Source organism: Mustela putorius, unplaced genomic scaffold (assembly GCF_011764305.1).
Source record: "Mustela putorius furo isolate JIRA1106 unplaced genomic scaffold, ASM1176430v1.1 tig00003896_pilon_pilon_pilon, whole genome shotgun sequence".
Taxonomy (NCBI): Eukaryota; Metazoa; Chordata; class Mammalia; order Carnivora; family Mustelidae; genus Mustela; species Mustela putorius.
The window spans coordinates 5964367-5979573 of NW_025422045.1; the positions used below are offsets into that span (position 1 = coordinate 5964367).

The 15207-nt window shown below is 35.3% G+C and overlaps 1 protein-coding gene across 3 annotated transcripts in view; it reads right to left on the reverse strand.

The window, feature by feature from the left end:
* VPS13C (vacuolar protein sorting 13 homolog C) overlaps positions 1-15207 on the reverse strand; it is a 179445-nt gene that overhangs the window by 154911 nt on the left and 9327 nt on the right. For all 3 annotated transcript variants that reach the window (XM_045067510.1, XM_045067509.1, XM_045067511.1), the window contains exons 2-5: positions 9092-9135; positions 5761-5803; positions 2532-2627; positions 1011-1112 (exon numbers count right to left, since the gene is read on the reverse strand). In XM_045067510.1, the coding sequence (XP_044923445.1) occupies positions 1011-1112; positions 2532-2627; positions 5761-5803; positions 9092-9135 (285 nt within the window). The remainder of the gene's footprint in view (positions 1-1010; positions 1113-2531; positions 2628-5760; positions 5804-9091; positions 9136-15207) is intronic.

Genomic DNA, 15207 nt, shown 5'->3' on the forward strand with positions numbered 1-15207 from the left:
AAAGAAAAACATTTTTAATTTTTTCAAAATTTCTTTCATTAAGACAGCCTCCTCTGTATTTTAAGTATTTTAGTAATATTTTATAAAAGAATCAATAATTCTGTATATGAAAAAGCATTTGAGGCAAAAAGAAGCAGAAGAATTGATAAAGAATTTAAATGAGCAAATATTTTTAAGAGAGATTTCTTATTGATTCAATTAAATGTCAGCAGCTTAAGCCAGGAAACAAAATCTTAGTATATCTGAGTATCATTTCTTAGTATAGCTGATAACGATGCTGAATACAATCAGGAACTGGGGTGTGATCTGATTGAAAGAGAAATACTGGAGGTTTGGAAAAGTCTTTCAACTTATCACTCTCTAGACTGCTTTTTCATCTTATCCTTATTCTTGCTCCATAAACCAAATCCAAATCGTCCTCAGATTTATTTTTAGATAAAAATAAAAATACTAAACCTTAAGGTAAGATGTTAAAATGTTGAAATCTGAAGAACCAGTTTTTAAAAATATCTTATACAATATATAGAGATATAGCTAGAAATAGAATTACAGCACCATTTCCTCTAAACATTTATTTCACTATATCGATATGCTGAGCCTCATTATCTCCCATGGATATACCTAAAAATGTAGAGGAGGAACCTATTAACATTTGGCAGAAACAAACACATCTGCAAGATCTCACAGAAAAGTCTCTAAAACACAGCACAATAAAAACGACTGGTTGAGGAAGGTGGGAAAATAAAACTGGCAGTGAGATCAAACAATCACATGGCAATGATTCCTAAGTGCAAGTCATTAACATACTTACAGTCAAAATTTTGAGATATGATTTTGAAAGAATATTCTTTCTTTGGAACTACAACTTATGGAGGCTTAATAAAGCATCCTCTCTACAGTGCATTAAATATATCTAAAACCTAAATATATGTAAGCTTATCTAAAACAAACATATTGTATCGCTTCTCAGTCTTTTGGCTAAGATCATGTGTGAAACAAACATATTGTACCTTTCTCCGCTGCTTTTTGAAGGGCTTCTTCAATTCGGGATAGCTCTTTCTGTTTAATATCTTGCAAGGATTTTTCTTCTTTTTCAGCATCATATTTAATACCTAAAAATATATGGTAAGTTCACATACTAGGAAATACAATTATTAAATAAAGAGGAAAAGTTCAAACTCATTATGATTATGTGTGTATTTACAAGTCTTGTAAGCCATTTTTTGGTAATTCAAAAGAGCTGCATTCTTTAAATTAGTTTTACAAAAAGCTTAAACATAAATAAATGATTCCTATTTATTTACAAAGCTTTAATCAAAACAGAAAGGAGAAACAGAAAGAAATTAAAGGGAGAGAGGAAGAAAGGAAAAAGGGTAAAGGGGGAAAGAATGAGTAGAAACGTAAAAGGGAGAAAAAGAAGGAAGGCAGAAAATATAACATAATTTCCAGTTATTTTTGTCTGAGGAGTAAAATTTTGGGTAATTATAAAAAAACATGTAACATCCAGTACTAGCTGGTTATAAATACAGATTAATAAAAAGACTTTCCGAATTTAAGACTACCAACAATCAGAAAATATATATCCTTTTTATCCAGAAATCTCATTTCTGATCATGTATCCTAAGGAAATAATAAAAAAGAACAAAAAGATACCTATAAGAATGAGGTGTTTATAATGTTCAATGGAGGAGCCCAAAACAGTAGGCACCGCACAATAAAATACCATACAGCCTTTCAAAATTACCCCATCATATACCAAAAATATGTACGTTAAGTAAAAAAACAGATCCATGTTGTATACATAATGTGATAAATACTACATCAAATCAAATATGTATATAGTAAAGCATGGAAAGCAAAATATAAAAATAAAAATTGTGTTTGCTTTATGGTTGGGAAAACAAGTAATTTTTCCCTAAAATATCCAAACTTTTCTTAACATTACCTTGTTCTTATAACTGAACAAACAGTTGAACAAAATATATTACCTAAATAAACACTATTGCTTTATATAGTCATTAAAAATTAAAATACTTTCATTTATGATAGAAAAAAATTACCTATTTCACACACATTTTTGAATGAGCATTCTCTCAAAATGAGAAGCAACAAAATAAAGAAAAAAAAGTCCATTCTTTAAATCTGTAGATTAACACATCAGTACTTTTTAAAAACTTATTTCACTTCCTTCTCCAAAAGCAAATTTTTAATGCATCTCAAACTGAAAATGAAGGCTTAGTTGCAAAATAATTATTTGCAGAGAAGATAATAAATTTAACAAACAGTTGGAATTATTCTTCCCAACAATAACATAAAAATATTTTATGCACAATTCTGGCAATATATATGCATATATATGTAAAATGTATAAATGTAAAATATAAAATATATATGTGCATATATGTATATAATTAGTTTAAAGTACCTTCTATTTTATTAAACATAATAAAATACTTAACCATTTAATAAAATACTTAACCATTTAATTTCACTATGCTATTGCTGGTTGGTTATAACCTAAAACAACATACTTGCTCCAGGGACAACAAGCAGGTAGAGTCCCTCTAGGGTCGCAATAACTGCTTCTCCATAAAGGTTCTTCCAAGGAATCTTCAAAGTTAATTTATCTAAAGAAACAAAATTTCAACCTTAAATTCCTTTTTGGGCTACTCCAGAAGATACACATTTCCCACTTTGCATTTAGAGAAAAAGTATAACAAAGCCCATCACACACACAGTATGTATATCACTCAGGAAAAAATGAAAAAACTCCAACACTGAAGTTTGCAAAGATCTCTTCCAATATTATTACTATTTGAAGTAACTATTCATACTGTGCTTACACTTTTTAAACTTTCTGGTATCATCTCATTTGATATGTCCAACATACAAGAAGAATGAGGCAGCTATTATTTCAATTTTGAAAACAGAAAACTCACTCCCAGAGAAGTTAAATAAATTACATAAATCTACCTAAGTCATCAGTGTGGATGCCAGAGTAACCCAACTACTCATACCACCAGAATCACTGGCACCTTTAAATAAAAATTTCTGAAGTTCAAAGAACAGTCTAACAGCATAATAAGCAGAAGAGGCAATAAAATAACACATGTAAGGGAGCTTACTTTGATTCACCTGCATGCCTTATGTTGGTAAACAGTTTTAGCTGGGAATCTATTCCCACGGTTCAAATTATTTCTCCATTTAATTTTACTTTTTCTGGGGCGCCTGAGTGGCTCAGTCACTAAGCATCTGTCTTCAGCTGGGGTCATGATCCCAGGGTGCAGGGATCAAGCCCAGCATCATCATCAAGCTTCTCCCTCTCCCACTCCCTCTGCTGTGTTCCCTCTCTCATGTCTCTCTCTGTCAAATAAATAAAATCTTTTTTTTTTAATTTATTTTTCCTTCTGTCTATAAACCTGTTGAGTTTCCTAAATAGTTACCATGTTGGTGGAGTCTAGAGGCAATGCCAGTGTATATCTGGGCCATTTCTAAGTCAAATGACTTTAGAGTAAGAACCACCTGTATTTATAACAGATACTGTTACATATGTAGCTAACTCATAAACTCTGAAAAATTTGATTTGAGGGACAGCTGGGTGGCTCAGTCAGTTGGGCATCTGATTCTTATTTCCGCTCAGGTTATGATCTCAGGGTCTTGAGATGAAGCTCTGCGATGGGCAAGGTGGTGGGCATGGAGTCTGCTCAAGATTCTCTCTCCCCCACCTTCTTCCACCCCTCCCCCTGCTCACATGCACATCCTCTTGTCTCCAACATAATAAAGTCTTTTTTAAAAAAGTTGATTTGTGGCTCAGTGGGTTAAGCCACTGCCTTCGGCTCAGGTCATGATCTCAGGGTCCTGGAATCGAGCCCCGCATCGGGCTCTCTGCTCAGTGGGGAGCCTGCTTCCCTTCCTCTCTCTCTGCCTGCCTCTCTGCCTACTTGTGATCTCTCTCTGTCAAATAAATAAAATCTTAAAAAAAAAAAAGTCAATTTGATTACCTTTATGGTGAGCATGAGACTGAAAAAGTCAGAAATGCCCCTTTAACTATAGCACACCAAAAAAGGGATATCTGTTCCCTATACCTTTTCTTCTCTCTATTTGTCCTCATTCATTATCCTCCCATCCTTTATTATCCTGACTTCCATCCTTTATTATCCTGACTTCCACTGGAATTAAGTTAGTTATATCACTGCCTTCCATTTACAGTATAGGAAATTTTTAAATCTTTAAGTAAAAGGATAACCAAGGATCACTCACAAATATGTCTAGCTCTTAGAAAACCAGAACATTCTTGAGCTTACTTCACCACACTGACTTTACAGATTAGGTGTAATATTTTAACCTCAGAAAAATTTAATAACTAATAGAAATGCTCCCTAAACCAAAAAAGGGACAAATATTTTTAAAAATATGCTTTTATCCTTATACGTAAAGGGTCAGTGAGTAACCCTGAAGGGAGTCATTAAATTTTTATGCTTTAACAAATTCTGAAACTTCAGCAAACCTCTTCTAAAATGTAAACCTAGTTCTAATAACATAATGAATAATGTAAAAGTTCTTTAGTCACATATAACTCACCCAGTACCCCAGAAATGCAATTTTAATACTATGTCCTAAAATTGGATCTAACTTCTTTGAAGACAAACATATATTTATCCTTGCCTCTCCCACAGCTACCTACGTAGTCTCACACATAACACTGTGTGCATAAATATCTCTAAGGAAAAAAGGATAAATGAATGGCATTAACTTTACTCTAGGATTTCAGTTAAGCATGCAGGACCACAGTACTTCTAGATATCACCACAGCTAAATATCACCACTTCACCCAGCACATGGCTCAGTATAACAGACAAGCAAAAAAAATAATGCCTGCCCTAGGGATGCTCTCAATCTAAGGGAGTGTCACCTGTTTCAAGAGACAGAAACATAAAAACATTACTTTATATTAAAACGAACATGTATAAGGTGATACAAAGTAAACTCAAACAGAAGTATTCAAGTAGTCGCTGAGATGCTAGAACAGTGAAAGACAAAGCCTCCCCTGAATACAAAACAAATGAGGAAGGAAAGCCATCTGGTGAAGTAGCAGGATGATGGAAGTAGAAGGAATGATGGTGGCATAAGTGAAAATTCTAAAGTAACAGCAAGTTATCTAGGGCTGTAAACTACATTTTTATAAAAAGTAAAAATCAGGTAATATGGAACAGTTGAGAGGACTTCATGGGTTAGTGTTCTATTAAAAAATTTCTTCAACAGAGAGGAAAGCTAGCTATGGATGACCTTTGTGTAAGAGTTTAGCTGCAAACACTTTCTACTTACCAAGACATATCCTCTATACCACGTTGCTGCATAGTATATCAAGTGAAATGACTGAACAAAACATGAGGGAAATAAGCTACACTTAAATTTTATTTACTAGTACTTGGCAAATTATATTACTTCCACTTTTAATGAAAAAGCATATAGAACTTAGATATCAATTTTGAAAATCAAGATATATTTTGTGTAGTAGAACCAAAACCTAAAAAGTATCATTGCAGTTTAAAAGTCCTTCCATTTGAAGAGTCATTTTCTACCCTTTTGGCAGAAATTCTGAAGTATTTAAGTATTACATACAACGTATATTAGGCCCAGAGCTCCAAAAAATCTAAACAACATAAGTCAAAACCTCTCACATTTTTGTTTTAGATCAAATAACACCAGAAAAATAAAAAACTAAAAGGATTAAGAATCACTCAAGTGAAGATTACTTACCAATTTGGCCAGCTTTGACTTTAAAAGGAACATCCAACTCACTCTTCAAAAGAAAGAAAAAAATTTTAAAAACATCTTAAATTATTAAGCACCCCCAAAATTACCTTTACATCATCATTTAAATACACAATCAATCAATACACAATCATCTCACAGAAAAAACACGAAATAAATTTTCTGTATCTGAGTAATTCAGGACATCCTGAAATAAAAAAAGAATTTCTACTGACTCAAATTGGACTTTGAGGAAAGAACCACAAGAGAAACAAAACTATAAATAGGAACAATAGGAAAAGAGTTTGTAGCTAAAGAAAGTAATTGGATAAACTAAATACTTGTTTTAATAAACCAAACCAAGATGGATGGAAATGCCATGAACCTAAAATAATGATGGGCACCGTTTACCTGAAACACTAAAATAGGAAAAGAAAGAGTCCTTTCACAAAAATTAAATGAAAACAATAACTGAACAATTATTTTCACTCAAATAAAATGTATGGCAAATAAGCAAAAGAATCTTAAAGGAAAGGGAGATTATCCACTTACTATTTACCAAATTAGCATTTACTTTATATTAAGTTATTGACAGGTACTAATAATTAATAAAAATAAACTTTCATTTATCCAGATTCCAAACCACCAGAAAGTACAAATAACTTTTTTATTCACAGAGTATTAAGCAATACCAATATTCACAATGATCACTTGAGTCTTAAGAATGATTAAAAATTAAACCAATCAGAATTACTGAAAATTAAACCAATCTAACCAATTTGTTACCTTAGTACATACTATCAACCTGGTGACTGAAATATAGCACTTTAGGTAACAATCAGTTAACTAAAATAATCAGTTTACCCAATCATCTGATTACGCAAGCATTCAAGGCAAACAGGAATGAAACATAATACTGATCATTTTGTAGATCAAAAAACAAAATTCCTCTCTGGTGGTTAAGAGAGCAGCTCTATACCCAAGGTGGCAGTGGCAAGTTGGAGAGGTGGGAAATGTATTCAAGGGCATTCATATTATACTTTATGTTATGCAGGATACAAACTCTGAACTATACACTTCTAAAAGTTTGGGCTCATGTGCGCTTCGATCCTCATGAAATGATTTTTCACAAAAAATAAATGTAAAGGGGCGCCTGGGTGGCTCCGTGGGTTAAAGCCTCTGCCTTCAGCTCAGGTCATGATCCCAGAGTCCTGGGACCAAGCCTCGAATCAGGCTCTCTGCTCAACAGGAAGCCTGTTTCAGAGAGCCTGCTTCCCCCTCTCTCTCTGCTCTGCCTGCCTCTCTGCCTACTTGTGATCTCTGTCTGTTAAATAAATAAATAAAATCTTAAAAAATAAATAAATGTAAAGAACCCATAGTCAAAGTAAAACCTAATCCAACTTGGGGCGCCTGGTGGCTCAGTGGGTTAAGCCGCTGCCTTCGTCTCAGGTCATGATCTCAGAGTCCTGGGATCGAGTCCCGCATCGGGCTCTCTGCTCAGCAGAGAGCCTGCTTCCCTCTCTCTCTCTCTCTGCCTGCCTCTCCATCTACTTGTGATTTCTGTCAAATAAACAAATAAAATCTTAAAAAAAAAAAAAAAAACCTAATCCAACTTAATTGGGGAAAGGAGGCTAGTTTGAATTAATGGAGATTATTAATTACTAAATAATTTACTATATTTAACTATAACCCAAATTCAAACTACACTAACAGAGTTCAATTTGTCTCTTAAATATCCTCTTATATATCCTCTCACCACAATTCTTTATTTTTTTTTAAGATTTTATTTATTTATTTGACAGAGAGCCACAGCGAGAGAAGGAACACAAGCAGGAGGAGTGGGAGAGGGAGAAGCAGGCCTCCCACCATGCAGGGAGCCCAAGGCGGGGCTCAATCCCAAGACCTGAAGATCCCGACCTGAGCTGAAGGCTGATAGTTAAAGAATGAGCCACCCAGTTGCCCTCACTGCAATTCTATTTATACTTCTTTCATTCTAAAATATTTTCCTAAAAAGGGAAAAAAATAACCTTTACTCCAATCTCCAGCAAAAGAGTCTTACGTTCTAAATTTTGGGGTAAAATTTAAAAAGTTGTAGCACCCTATATAAATAAAGGAAGGGAAAAAAATTTAAATATTTTGAGTGCCCACTACTTTTAATCTTAGGCCACAAAAGCAAAGACATACTATATTACTTTGTACTATTAACTCCAATTTAAAGATGATTAAACTAATGCTCACAGAAACTTAGAAACTTGCCAAAAGTCACATAGTTGGTAAAATGGCAGAACCAGCCCTGAAACCCAGGTCTGCCACACTCCAAGGTCCATGCCCTTTCCAGCATGCCTGCCAAGTTGTTTCCAGCAGAACAAAATAAATTGTTAATCCACGTGACAAAGTTCTACTCTTAAGATCTTTAATATCCAAAACTGGCTTCCCTGAGACCAGTCATTTGAGCACTTTGGGTATAAGACTCTCCTTAATTACACAGTTCATCATGTAGAAATCCAACCAGAAGTCAACACTAGGATTACAAAACATACTGTAGCTGTTAGATATCTGACCTGTTAATTAAAGAATAAACTCATTTTGAGGCATCTGGGTGGCTCAGTGGGTTAACTTTCTGACTCTTGATTTTTGGCTCAGGTCATGGTCTCAGGGTTGTGCGACTAAGCTCTGCATCAGGCTCCATGCTCAGCACAGAGTCTTCTTGGGATTCACTTTCTCCCTCTCTCTCTGGCCCTCCCACTCCTCACGTCTGTGTGCTCTCACTCTTTTTTTCTCTCTCTCTAAAACAGATAAACAAAATCTTAAAAAAAGAAAAAAAAAACCTCATTCTTAAGACTTTGTAAAATCAAATTAAGTCTGATAGGCTAAGGCCTAATAGACCGGGAGGAGGAATAGGGGATAGAGCACTAGAATCCAAAAAATCTACTTGATCTATTAATATTACCGTAATATTATAAGGCTGGACTGTCAATGTATTTCCAAAAATGCAATTATTCATTTGAAAAATTGTTAAAGTCAAGTTTTTATTTACCAAATATGTAAAGATAATTCTGGAGAAAATTAAAGTGAGACAAATGTCTACTACAAATCTATTCAGTCAAATTAAGTCAAGGAAAAACATTTCACTTTCTAAGAGAGAGCATTTTGATCAACAGGAAAAAAAAAATCTAATTTTAATCTCAGATTCTCCTAAAGGAAACAGTTCAAAAAGTAATCCTTCTCTGAGTGACTCAATCACTTTATCTGGTACCTGGTACCAGATACCAAGTAACCAAGAATTTCTGAAAGTTTACCAAATTAACTGAGTGATCAACATAGTTTGAAAACTTACCAGAGCATTTTCTTTTATCTGTAGGTTATCTAAAGCCACATTACCTTTAAAAAAAAAAGGGCGGGGGAGGAAAAATATGAAGTTAAAATATCAATTAGTATAGCCTGTCATAATGCAGTATGAAACACTATGACACTATGCTAAGAGTTAAGAAGACAATAGGTAAGAAAAGCAAACTTCAAGAACTTAAGCAGCCACTAACACAAAGTGTTGCTATATATGCAAATGGTAGTATATATATGTAGGTTAGCCCAGGACAAAAGAAATTACAAAATACTTAAACTGGCTAACATTCAAGTAGACAATGAGAAAGAATGTGGAGACTCTCAGACTAAAGAACTCCAGAACCAAAGAAAATACCTATCATTTTGAATGACTAAGCAAAAAACCTCAAAACAAAACAAAAAAAAGAAAGATAAAAAGGACATAAATAGATGACTATTAGAACAGATCAATCATATTGTAACACAGGATTCTCTCCTTAATTATGCTATCAATGAACATTTTTTACAGGAATATAATGTTAGTCTTTTGAAACTCCAAACATGGCATCTTCCCAATGATTATTGTTTATGGTTCTAAAGTTACCTTTTTTTTTTTAAAGTAAACTCTATACCCCAATATGGGGCTCGAACTCATGACCCCAAGATCAAGAGTCACTACTCTACCAAATGAGCCAGCCAGATGCCCCCACTGTTCTAATGTTAACTCATCCAATTCTTCTTAAATCTAAAGCCATTATGGTAAGATTACATGACTCCAGTTTTAAAGGCTGTACTTACATTTGTTGATATAATATACTTAAATATTCTTACTTACATAAAAACCGAACCAAAAGAAAAAGGTTTCCATTTCACTTAAATTCTCTAAAGGTTAATAAAACTATTCTTCACTATTAAATGTAAGCATGAGTTATTCAGTTATATATTTTCTTAATCACTCATGACACATTTATATTTTTAAAAATACTATACTTTTGCGGGCGCCTGGGTGGCTCAGTGGGTTAAGCCGCTGCCTTCGGCTCAGGTCATGATCTCAGGGTCCTGGGATCGAGTCCCGCATCGGGCTCTCTGCTCAGCAGGGAGCCTGCTTCCGTCTCTCTCTCTCTGCCTGCCTCTCCGACTACTTGTGATTTCTCTCTGTCAAATAAATAAATAAAATCTTAAAAAAAAAAAAAAAAAAAAAAAAAAATAAAAATACTATACTTTTGGGCACCTAGATGGCTCAGTTGGTTAATGACTACCTTTGGCTCAGGTCATGATCCTGAAGTCCTGGGATCGAGTCCTACATCAGGCTCTCTGCTCAGCAGGGAGTATGCTTCTCCTTCTGACCCTCCCCTCTCCTGTACTCTCTCTCACTCTCTCTCTAATATATAAATAAATAAAAATTTCTTTAAAAAAATACAATGCTTTCTATGCTACCCACAAGTATTTTTTGAACAAGTAATTTTTCCATCACAGTCCTTTGGAGTGAACTAAAAAGAATATTTAATTCTTTTATGCTATTGTTAAAGATGTACTTTTCCCAGATCTCAGATTTTTTTCAAACAAAAAACTCTTCCTATGAGTTAGGTGCTGAAAAGAGAGAGATGAGAAGAACAACATCCCTGCTATTACGGAGCTCACAGCCTAGCAAAGGAGACCAAATTTCTAAAATTTTAGAAATATTCTAGTGGCATTCCAATAGAAGAGTGCAGAGATGCAAAGAAGGAGAAACCTAACTGCCTAAGGAGATCAAGAACTTCCCACCAAAGTCTTGGCTAGAAGGCCAATGAAATATTTACCAGGTGGATAAGAAAAGAGAGCAAATACACATGCATGAGTAAGACACATTTTAGAAACCACATGTGGTTTAGTGTAGCTAGAGGGTGTGAGAAAAAAAAAAAATAGGAGATAAAGTCAGAGAGGTTGGCAGAAGCCAGACTAACAAAGAATTTTTAGGATGAAAAGTTCAGATTGGTCACAACACAGAGATGAAAAATGTATAAAAGGATGACAAAATCAGAGCTGTATTTTAGAACCATTACTCTGCTCCTCTAAGAAATAACCATGGATCTGTCCAAACAATTTAGCTACAAGGATATTGCAGTACTGGTTAAAAGGGCAGAAACAATGGATGAATAGGAAGGAGGGAGAGTGGAGGGAGAGGGAACCTAAAGAACTGAATTTCCAAGAAGAAGGCATAAATCATAATACATCTATAATATAGAGCAAAAAATTAGACAGATATGGGAGAATATTAACTTTTTAAAAAGGGGGCAAGCCCAGATTGATCCAATCTGATATAAAGAGTATATATGCACACATACAAAGAAAACAACTGTAAGACTAGACATCTTATGATCAGAGTGGTTATTTCCATATAATAAAGTTCATTTGTTATCTAAAATAAACTGCTGAAAGCTGCAAAAAAATGAGAGAAGCCTCACAATAGGGAAGAAAATACATTGTAATAGGAAGAAATGGAAATAATATAGGCAGTCAAGCAGTTTCTACAATACACTAAAGAAAAGGGGGGGTCTGGGTGGCTCAGTCTGTTAAGTATTTGACTCTTGATTTTTGCTCATATCATCATCACAGGGTCCTGAGATCAAGCCTGTGTTGCCCTGCATCACCCTGTTGCCCAGGAGTCTGCTTAAGATTCTCTCCCCCTCAAACCCTCTTACAATGTTGGTAGGAATGCAAGTTGGTGCAGCCAGTTTGGAAAACAGTGTGGATATTCCTTAAGAAAAAAATAGAGTTACCCTGACCCTGCAATTGCACTACTGGGTATTTGCCCCAAAGATACAGATGTAGTGAAAAGAAGGGCCATCTGGGGGCGCCTGGGTGGCTCAGTGGGTTAAAGCCTCTGCCTTCAGCTCAGGTCATGATCCCAGGGTCCTGGGATCAAGCCCCGCATCGGGCTCTCTGTTCAGCAGGGAACCTGCTTCTCCCTCTCTCTCTGCCTGCTTCTCTGCCTACTTGTGATCTCTGTCTGTCAAATTAATAAATAAAATCTTAAAAAAAAAAAAAAAGGGCAATCTGTACCCCAATGTTTACAGCAACAATGGCCACAGTCACCAAACTGTGGAAAGAACCAAAATGCCCTTCAATGGACAAATGGATAAGGAAGATGTGGTCCATATACACTATGGAGTATTATGCATCCATCAGAAAGAATGAATACCCAACTTTTGTATCAACATGGATGGGACTGGAAGAGATTATGCTGAGTGAAGTAGGTCAAGCAGAGAGAGTCAATTATCATACGGTTTCACTTATTTGGGGAGCATAACAAATAACACGGAGGACATGGGTAGATGGAGTAGCGAAAGGAGTTGAAGGAAATTGGAAGGGGAGATGAACCATGAGAGACTATGGACTCTAAAAAACAATCTGAGGGTTTTGAAGGGGTGGGGGGGTGGGAGGTTGGGGGAGCCAAGTGGTGGGTATTACGGAGGGCACATATTGCATGGAGCACTGGGTGTGGTGCATAAACAATGAATTTTAGAACACTGAAAAAAAATTAAATTTAATTAAAAAAAAAAAAAAGATTCTCTCTCCCTCTCCCTCTGCCCTTCTCCCTGCTTATACGTGCTCTATCTCAAGTGAGAGAAAGGAAGGAAGGAAGAGAAAGAAAGAAAAAGAAAAATATACTAAGTAGAAATTAAAACCTGAAATAGTAACTTCAGGGTCAAAAAGGCAAAGTCAGAGTAAGAAGTTATAGGTAGAATTGACAAGATGGTATCACAGACCAAATGCAGGGGTAAAGCTGTTGTAGAAAACAGACATGTGTTCTGGAACTGGGGGGAAAAAAGGTCCTTAAGAAGTATTATGTGTAGGGACGCCTGGGTGGCTCAGTTGGTTAAGCAGCTGCCTTCGGCTCAGGTCATGATCCCAGCGTCCTGGGATCGAGTCCCACATCGGGCTCCTTGCTCAGCAGGGAGCCTGCTTCTCCCTCTGCCTCTGCCTGCCATTCTGTCTGCCTGTGCTCACTCTCTCTCCCTCTCTCTCTCTGATGAATAAATAAAATCTTTAAAAAAAAAAAAAAAAAAAAAAGAAGTATTATGTGTATGACCAGTACTGTTACTTTGATCCTATTCTCTCAGCTCATATCTTCCTCTCTAGACAAGGGAATTTCGATTAAACTTGGTATTCATGGGGGTAAAAAAAGGAAGTATTATGTGCAAAAATTACATAAAAAATAAAAATATTCCTGGATTTAATTCCTTCAGAAAATGAATTATAAATAATTACAACTAGGAACTCTATTCAAGACAAAAGAAGTAAACTGCACAAATGTTAGTACATATTGGAAGCAATCCAAACTAGTTTAACAAGATCTAAGACCCATATAGAGACTTGTGAACTTGCTCATGAATCTGGATTCATCAACCCAGTGATTCCCCACTCATGGGTCAAGAGTCACCAAGAGTTCTCATGAAAAATCTGCATTAGATATGAAGTAATTTTTAAAATAATTATTAAGACACTAACATAATATATGTAAAAATATGAATGTGCTTATAAAAAGTAGGCTGTTTCTAGCACAGTGGCACTTTGATTCTTCAATGAATAGGTGGTATTTAAAAGTGAAATACTGAAAACTACCAATGGCTAACAGAGTTAAACAAGTATTCTTAGAAAGTCAGACAAAGAGATTATTGTTAACAGGATTAAGGATTTTTTTAATTAATTTTTTTTAGGTTTTTTAAGTTTTTATAGTAATTAAATATGATTTTTATTTTAAATTATATAAATTATAATAAAAATGGAAAACAAAGCACAGGTAACTTCTAACATCAATAGGAGCTCAATATATTTTATATACATTCCTCTTATATCTAATAGTCAACTTACTTAGAGAAGCATTTAAAAAAATCTTATTTCTGCTTATGGTTTAGCAAACAAATGCATATTCCCTCTCTGAAAAATGTGAATGCTATCTAACAAACAGTAAATATAACAACGAAATAAGAATGACACATTCTATAAGTTATTTGCACTGAAGGAGGAGCCACTAGCCTCAGTACAAAGAAAAGGGGAGGAACAGTAGCAAATTGCAGATTAACACCAGGGTGAAAGTGCATTCATTCAACCAGCAGCTGAGTGCTTTATCTAGGTTATGCACTGTGCTAACATGTATTCTTCCACTCAACTGCCTGCTTTTCTGCAGATATATATGCAGGAGTTGAACTGCCTAACCTCGGAATGTCAGAAATTCTGTTTATATAAAAAATAATTTATAAGACTAAGATTAAAGCAGACCCCCTCCTAAATATCAACCATTTTATATTTAACTGGATAGTAAGGAAAAGTTAATATTTAATTTCCTGTTCTACTTCAAGATAGCATAATAATTCCATATATAAACAAATAACTTTATTGCTATAGCCAGATCACAGGGCTAAGAACAGAGACCAAAGTTCCTGAAAATCTGGAGAAAGGGTAAATATTCGAGTCAAAACTTTAAAAAACAGGGGCGCCTGGGTGGCTCAGTGGGTTGAGCCTCTGCCTTCAGCTCAGGTCATGATCTCAGGGTCCTGGGATTGAGCCCAGCATCGGGCTCTCTGCTCAGCGGGGAGCTTGCTTCCCCCCCTCTCTGCCTGCTGCTCTGCCTGCTTGCTATCTCTCTCTCTGTCAAAGAAATAAATAAAATCTTTAAGAAAAAAAACTTTAAAAAACAAACAAGAAAAAGAATGAATTGGAGATGGATAAACTAGATAAACTTAACACTGACAGCAAGAAGGGCACTAAAGCCAGTTCCACAATCAGGTGTCTCTAATCCCATGGAAAAGTTCCATGGAGACAATGGTGATAGACAAGGAAGGAAGTTCTATGAAGTGTTTCCCCTTTATGATGAACTGACAGGCCTAAAGAGTGAGAGTAAGCAGTAAGTACAGTCTGCGTTTCAGAAGAGGTTTCTCATTCTCACATTATGATTCTCAGTAATAAACTAAAATTATTTTGATGAGCATACATAGTTAGGGAGTCACACATAGAGTTCCATAGTTAATCTTAAATATTTATTTATTTATTTATTCTTGCTAGAGGAAAGAGAGCTAGAGCACTTCACAAGCAGGGGGAGGGGCAGAGGGAGAAGCAGACTCCCCACTGAGCAGGGAGCCAGACACAGGA